Source organism: Tupaia chinensis, unplaced genomic scaffold (genome assembly GCF_000334495.1).
Source record: "Tupaia chinensis unplaced genomic scaffold, TupChi_1.0 Scaffold000612_1, whole genome shotgun sequence".
NCBI classification, from domain to species: domain Eukaryota; kingdom Metazoa; phylum Chordata; class Mammalia; order Scandentia; family Tupaiidae; genus Tupaia; species Tupaia belangeri.
Genome location: NW_006160131.1, coordinates 4,983,584 through 4,991,719, shown reverse-complemented (window position 1 = coordinate 4,991,719; position 8,136 = coordinate 4,983,584). Strand labels below are relative to the sequence as shown.

General features: G+C 52.3%; 1 protein-coding gene across 1 annotated transcript in view; it reads left to right on the top strand.

The window, feature by feature from the left end:
* Positions 1-6,190, top strand: part of EFCAB9 (EF-hand calcium binding domain 9) — a 19,686-nt gene extending 13,496 nt beyond the window's left edge. Inside the window, exons 3-5 of the mRNA XM_006158908.3 lie at positions 3,321-3,469; positions 4,609-4,785; positions 5,937-6,190. Coding sequence (XP_006158970.1) covers positions 3,321-3,469; positions 4,609-4,785; positions 5,937-6,128 — 518 coding nt within the window. The 3' untranslated portion in view covers positions 6,129-6,190. The remainder of the gene's footprint in view (positions 1-3,320; positions 3,470-4,608; positions 4,786-5,936) is intronic.
* The last annotated feature ends 1,946 nt before the right edge of the window (positions 6,191-8,136 follow it).

Below are 8,136 nucleotides of genomic sequence, written 5' to 3'. Positions count from 1 at the left end.
GAGGAAGAGGAGGAGGAAGAAGAAATAAAAATTTTAAAAATAAAGTTTCATGACTCTCAAATTACCCATTAAAAAATGTTTGTTATCAGGACCAGCAGTTAGTGACTATGTTGCGTTGCTGGACTCCCATGTAGTTGACCGTGGTTCGAGTCCTGGACCCGGCGGCTTAAACTCACGCCGGGCGCGTGTGCGTGCGTGCCCAAGATCGAGAGGTGAATAGAGGAGAAGGGATTGCGGCGTGACCATCCCCCCTGGGGGTGATTTCTCGCTTTCTATCTCTCTCTCTCTGTCTGCCTGGCGAGCGCACGCGCCCTATAGCAAAAAAACTCTCCAAAAAAAAAAAGTTTGTTATTATGTTAACTTATTTTAAATTTTGCTATAGGGCAGGTGCGCTTGCCAGAGACAGAGAGAAAGATAGAGAAGGAACGTGAGAAACTAATCCTTGGAGGGGATGGCTACACCACAATCCCTTTCCCCCATTCTCCCCTTGGGATTTTGGGTATGCATGCGCACGTGCCTGGTGTGATTTTCAAGCCACTGGGTCTGAGACACAAACTGCACAGGTGGTCACGTGGGACCCAGCTACCTTAACCTCCCACACCCCCTGGGGGTCTGCTTGTTATTATTACAATTATTACTCCGGGAGCCGAGTCTCACTCTGGCATTAACTCTTGAGATCACCTGCACCACCCTTTCTAATTCTTGGTATTTGTGAACAACCAAAAAATGCTCAAGATCTCAGTCCTGCTATTGAGTCAACAAACTAACCGGCTGGTTAGACGCTTTAGGTTCTTTTCAGGGCTGGGTGTAATAAGGTATCCTACTCACTCCGACCGCACATGGGTAAATGCCATTCACACATAAGGGCTTCCTTCCAAACAGATTTTTTTTCTTCTTTCTTTTTCTTTCTTTCTTTCTTTCTTTCTTTCTTTCTTTCTTCTTTCTTTCTTTCTTTCTTTCTTTCTTTCTTTCTTTCTTTCTTTCTTTCTTTCTTTCTTTTTCTTTTTTTTTTCTTTTTGAGAGGTTTTTGCTATAGGGCACGTGTGCTCGCCAGACAGACAGAGAGACACAGAAAGCGAGAAGTCACCACCCAGGGGGGATGGCCATGCCACAGTCCCTTCTCCTCCTCCTCGGGATCGGGCACACGCACACATGCACCCGGCATGAGTTTAAGCCACCAGGTCCAAGACTCAAACCATGGTCGACTACGTGGGAGCCCAGCGACATAGCTGTTACGTCGACTGCTGGTCTCCCATAAAGACTTTTAAGAGTCCATTCAAACGTAAGCAAGCGAAGAGGCACCTTTCTCTTGTAACCTCATGCCTCACCTCCCCACTTTCACACAGCACACCAGATCTTCGCAGTGACCCTGCCCGGCTAGGGTAGCTGCAGGCCACCTAGATGTGAACAGAAACGTGGGGACTGAGGCCTGGGGACTGCCGCCAACGCCACGCTCTTAGTCTCGACGGGACGTCTGCCAGGAAGAGTCTGCTCTCCCTAGTAACGACACGGCTCCCTGAGGAGGCAGTGCCCTTGAGGTGAAGCCACACTCATGTCTCTGGTCACCCAGGAACTGGAGAGTCACCCGAAAGAGTGAAGGCATGGTCTTCCCGTGGCCTTCCTGGAGGGAGTGACTGAAGGCTTTGAAGAGTGGGCCCGAGCCAGCTGGTTCCCCGCCAGCATTAAGCACCACCGAGTCCCACACGGAGACGTCCCTCACGGGCAGCCCTCACGGACTGCGCCGTGTGTAACAGGGAGTTGATCCCAGCGTGCACACCTGGAAGGGCATGGAGAAGGGACACGAGGAGGTCATCGGAAGCCTTCCGAGGCTCACTGTGCTCTTAGCCAGCTTGGCTGGACCCCCGCGTAGCCCGTGCAGCCATTGCTTGTGTAGAGGCAGCTCCCACTGACAGGGCCAGGGCAGCCGTGTGCAGGGGTTAAGCTGGAAACCCCTTGTTAGCCCAGGCAGTTACCACGCACAACTGTGGACAGCCACGATCGTTTCTTCCCTCTTACCCTCACAGAGACAAAGGGTTAGTACGCTTTTTACCTGATAGTCAACAAGTTAGGATCTCGGGTAGGGGAGGAAGAGCTTGAATGGCAGGTTAAAAAAACAAAACAAAACAAAACAAAAAACAAAAAAAGCAGGAACAAGCAGTTAGCATAGTGGCTATGTTGCTGGACTCCCATGTAGTCGACCACGGTTCGTGTCCCGGACCTGGTGGCTTAAACTCACACCGGGTGCATGTGCGTGTGTGCCCAAGATCCGGAGAGGAGAATGGAGGAGAAGGGATTGCGGTGTGGCCATCCCCCCTGGGGGGTGATTTCTCGCTTTCTGTCTCTGTCTCTCTCTGTCTTTCTGGTGAGTGCACGTGCCCTATATCAAAAACCTCTCAAAAAAACCCCCACGACAACAAAAACTGCCCTGTTCTGGGCCAGATGGTGTGGTGGTGAAAGCAGCTGAATCCCACATGGCTGCCAGCGTAGTTTGAGGTCTGGACCCAGAGGCTTGAAAAATACACCTAGAATGTTTGTGTGTATTTGTGTAAATGCTCAAGAATCCTAGGACAAGAAAGAACTGTGGCATGGCCATTGCCCCTAGGGGTGATCGCATCACCCTCCCCTAGCCGAAGACTCCTGCCCCATAGCAAACAAAAATTAAAAAAAAAAAGACAGGGAAGATTTTATGTTTTCAGTTTCTGCTATAGGGTATGTGTGCTTGCCAGGAACTGCCAGAGAGGGCATGTGAGAAATCACCTCCCGGGAGAGATGGCCACGCTGCAGTCCCTTTTGTTCCAGTCGCCTCCGGGGATTTTGGACACACACACAGACACATCCATTCTTCAAGCTGCCAGGTCCAGGAGTCGAACCGCACAGTGGGCCATGTGGGACCCAGACACCTTAGCCACCATGCTACCTGCTGGCCCATAGGAGAGGAAGGATTCTGTACTTGTTTTAATCATCTCAAGGGGAAGGCCCAAATAACACGTGAGCCTCTCCCAGAAGCGTCCCAGTCCCCAGTAGAGCCGGCGTTCTCTCGTGCGAGGAGAGCGACACTTGGGCAGGCCATGCCTTTTATCCGCGTTGAGCACACCGTCTGCGCCGCCGGGCCAGTGGGGGTCACCGCTCGAGCCCCGACCTGTCTCCTGCCCGCCAACACGGGGCACGCGGTGTCCCCACTCAGCTCCCGCAACCTGGGTTTGCGGAATCCAGACAGTGCCGGCCCCGGCGGCAGACTTGGGCGTCGCGGCAGGCGTGGGGCTCCCGGGGTTGAGCGTGCCACATTTCGGGGTAAGCCATCTCCACTGCCCCCCTCGCAGACGTGCTGTTCTTCCACTTCCTCGAGCACGTGACCACCATGAACCGGATACAGATCAAGATGGTGTTCGACATGCTGGACTGGAGCGCCGTGGGCGAGATCGGCTTCGACCAGTTCTACGTGTTCATTTGCATCCTGCTGTCACACCAGGCGAGTGGCCGCGGGGCGCGCGGGGCGGCCGGGGGGCCTGTGGTGTCAGCGCAGAGGTGGCCTCGAATTAGGGGCCCCCTTCCTTCCGCTGCAATCCAGACGGCAGACACGGCCGAGGGGACCACCCATTTCTGCTCCCGAATGGTCCGTCCCTCTCAACCACCCATGCCTCCCGCAGCCTGCCAGCCTCCGCCTCCCACGTGGCCCCACCCAGGACCTTCCTCAGTCCCTTTGCTTCCAGAATTTTCTGAAGGTGGCGAATGATGAAGACAAGAAATGCCTCTCTTTGGGGTCCCTTCTTCTTTGGGGTACACGCTGCTGCCTGCAGTGCCTGTTCCCAGCCCTCGAGGAAGGGGCCATGTGTCACGGCTACCACCAGCATCTCCATGCTGTGAGGGCTCTTCCCTGAGTGCGAGGAAGCACCATCAGAACTGATGACCGCAAGTGGCCCAGGGCCCCTTGGGAGCAGATGACGAGGCAGGACTTGAGGCCCTGATGGTGGGGCCTTTTCACTCCAAGCATCTGTGACTTTCTTTTCCTTCTCCCCCTCCCCCTTTAGAGAGATTTTGCTATAGGGCATGTGCAGTCGCCAGAGACAGAGAGTGAGAAATGACCCCACCGGGGGGGATGGCCACACTGCAATCCTTCCTCTCAATTCTCTCAGGATTTGGGGCATAGACACACATGCGCCAGTATGAGTTTCAAGCCACCGGGTCTGGGACTCGAAACACAGTCGGCCCTGTGGGAGTCCGGCAACGTAGCCATTACGCCATCTGCTGGCCCTGACTTTGCTTTTCTTTGGTAGGAGAGAGTTTTGCTACAGGGCACATGCATTTGCTGGAAAGACGAGAGAGTGAGAGATCCCTCCCTCAGCGTGCGGGAACGGTCATGCCACAATCCGTTCTCCATCCACTCCTTGGGACTTTGGGCATGCACACACACACACCTGGTGTGAACTTCAAGCCTCGGGGTCCAGGACTCAAACCATGATCGACCATGTGAGGGTGCAGCGCCTTAACCAGCATGCCACCGCCGGCCCGCTTTGCCTCTTGTGTTTGGCTCTCTCAGGAACGGGCTGGGGTGTGGAGTCTGAGTCTGAGCAGCAGCCACACACAGCCCTGGCTCACCTCCCCCCACAGAACCACCTGGAAGAACAATTTCTGTACCGGCATTCCCGGCCCGTGTTTGACCTGCTGGACCTGGACGGGGAGCTGAGGATCAGCAGGAGCAACTTCCAGATGTACCGGTTCCTCTTCAACATCAAGAAGCAGGAGCTCCACAAGCTCTTCCGGGACTTCGACATCACGGGAGACTGCGTAAGAGCAGGCGAGTGGGGAGGACAGAGCCCTGGCCTGTCTCCTTGCCAGAGGGCACGTAGGCTCGCAGGAGGGGCAGAGACAGAGAGGGAGAGAAGTCGCCCCCGCGGGGGAGGGCCGCACCACAGTCCCTCCCTCTCAGGGCTCTGGGCACACATCCACACACATGCCCAGTGCGCTTTCCAAGCTGCTAGGCCCAGGACTCGAATCTGGCAGTCAGCCATGTGGGATCCAGCTGCTTTAACCACCATGCCACGTGCTGGCCCTGCAGCAGCCCTTTTCAAAAGCAGAGGGCAATGCCTTCTACCTAAGTGCAGTTGGGTGAGGAGGAGAGTGGCAGATACTAACTACTCCGGTAAGTATCGAAATATTACAAGACACTGGGGCCAGCAGGTGGCGTGGTGGTTGAGGTGCTGGACTCCCACATGGCCAGCCACGGTTCGAATCTTGGACCTAAGGGCTTGCTTTCTCACTTGCCTTCTCCCTGTGTGCCTTTCTCTGGTCAAATGAAAATGACTAAATGAGTAAATAAAATTGCATGAATGATTTTTAAAAAGATAAATAATAACAAATAAAAATTTTTAAAAATCTTAAAAATATAGATATATATATTACATGGCACTGTGGCCAAAAACCAGACTAGATTATGGGCCCTCGGAGAAAAAGGGCTCAGTACTACATTTGCGAACAAGCCTCTGGGGCCGGGACTCGAACTAGAATGAGAAAGATTTAGAGAGAGAGCCAGGGTAAGCCAGCAGCAGGGGCTGTTGGGGGAAAGGTATAGATTCGAGCCAGTAAGAGGAGATTCCAGGACGCAGTGTGTCAGCACAATGGCCAGGGAGAGCCGTGGCGGGGACAGGACCCGGCCTGCTCAGAGGCGAGTGGGGGGTCAGACATGGGAGATGCTGTGAGGGGCCTGCCACGCCGCCTGCTTGGTCTGGGCTGGGCCCCGAGGAAGGCCAGCCCGGATTCCGTGGGCCCCTACAGCAGGCTCCCTGCCCCTGGGGACGGGCTCCCGGCAGACTGTAAGTCTGTTACCCACCCTCTAAGTTTCCTGGATTTGAGTCAGAGATGAAGACACTCCTGCTGTCATTTGAAACAAAGTATCAAATCCTCCCTGAAATAATTTCTCTTTTTTCCCACCGAGAAAGCGTCTTAATTACAAGGAATTTAAGCTGTATACTATCTTCTCCACCGACAAATTCCAGAAGAGGAAGAAAGCAGAGAGAGAGAAAAGCGAGAAAGAGCGAGAGAAAAAGGACAAATTTCTGATGCTAAAGAGATTATCACATCAGGTTTATGACATGAGCCTGAAGAGACTGTGGAGAGAAAAGGAGGCGTGAGAGGACCCCGTGCTGGGCTGAAACTGTCAGCATATCCAAAGTAAATGCAAAGCGTCAGGACCAGCGGCTTTTCTTTTTCTTTTTTTTTAAGGTTTTTGCCACAGGGGCATGTGTGCATGTAAAACATAGAGACAGAAGGAGGGAAGGTGGGAAATCATCCTCTGCGGGGACGGTCACACTACAGTCCCTTCTCCATTCTCGTGGTGGGATTTCGGGGACACATACACATGCATCTGGTCTGATTTTCAAGCACTCAGGTCTGGGACTTGAACCATAGTCAGCCATGTGGGAGTCCAGAGCCTTAACCACCACACCACCTGCTGGCCACTCCAGCAATTTCTCCCTTTTTTAATTCTTTTATTCATTATTATTGTTACTATTTTAATTTGCTATAGGGCACGTGCACTCCGAGAGAAAGCGAGCAGCTTCCTAGTTTTAGTAACCTGCTGGCTCCCGGCAGAACTCCCAGTACTGCGCCCGCCCTCTCTGTGAGGTGCTCGGCTCTGCGGCTGCTTTGCAGATCCCCTCGCTCAGTGGCTTCCTGGATACCCACACAATGCCCAGCATTTACTGCTGGTAGGCCAGGGACAGTGGTATAAACATTCTAAGAATCCTTTCTAGTTACCAAGTCTTTAGGCTAAGGCCTCCTGGATGCCAGAGACTTCAAATGGGCGAATGGAGAAATGCCTCTGACCACAGTTGAGTTTTTTTTTTTTATTGCCATACGGTGTGTGCCAGATCCCACATGGCCAACCACGCAGTTCTAGTCCCATTCAGGGTACGTGTGCTTACAGAGAAAAGCACTCTCCACGGGGCATGGCTACGCTGTAACCCCTTCTCCTCCTCCCTCCAACCTGACGGGATTTGGGGCATGCATGCACACATAGTGGTTTTAAGTCATGGAGGCCTGGAGTCAAACTCTGGTCAGCACTGTGGGATCCAGCTTTCTTAATTTTTAATTTTTTTTTTTTGCAATAGTGCACATGCACATATTGGAGAGGCAGAGACAGAGACAGAAATCGAGAAATAATCACCCCCTAGGGGGGATGGCCATACCACAATTCCTTCCCCTTTATTTTCCTCTTGGGATTTTGAGCACACACATACGCCTTGCATGAGTTTCAAGCCGCCAGGTCGGGACTCAAAGCGTGGTTGATCACATGAGAGTCCAGGGACTTGACCACTACACCACCTACTGGTCAAGCTACGAAGACGGCCCAAGGGAAGTTGACTTTTAAGGATGTGAAGGCTGTGTTCTTTCCAGAACCTCAGTCACTCTGTGAGTTAGGTGTCGAAGCAACTCTAACAAATCTTTTAGGGTGAAATAAGTCTGACATGTCCTTGAGTAATGTTAACTTTTGTATAACTAACGATTTAAATAATTTTCTTTAAAAAATACTAATTTCACTTACTATTATTATTATTATTTAACTTGACCAGAGAGAGAGAGAACGGGAAAGAGAGAAAGCAAGCCACCAGGTCCAGGACTCAAACAGCAGTCAACCATGTGGGAGTCCAGTGCCTTAACCACCACACCACCTGCTGGCTCCAGATAACTTAAAGGGGCCAACAGGTAGCACAGTGGTTAAGGCACTGAACTCTTACATGGTCAAATGCAGTTTGAGTCCCAGACCTGGCAGCTTGAAAATCACACCAGTGAACCCAGCAGATGGTATCGTGGTTACATCACTGGACTCTCACATGGCCGGCTGCAGTTTGAGTCCCAGACCCCTGGCTTTAAAATTAAGCTGGGTGCATATGAGTGCATGCCCAAGATCCAGGGAGGAGAATGAGAAGGGATTGTGGTGTGGTCTTCTCCTGGGCATGTGTGTGTGATTTCTCACCTTCCCTCTCACTGTATCTCTGTCTATCTGCTGTGAGGGCATGCACCCTAAGGCAAAAAAGAAAAAACGCGTCATGACTTTTCCAACAACTGAATACTTCCATATTCAGTGAAGTTTGACTTTGATGAGTACACTGAGGAGTACTGGACTGGGAGTCAAGCCAT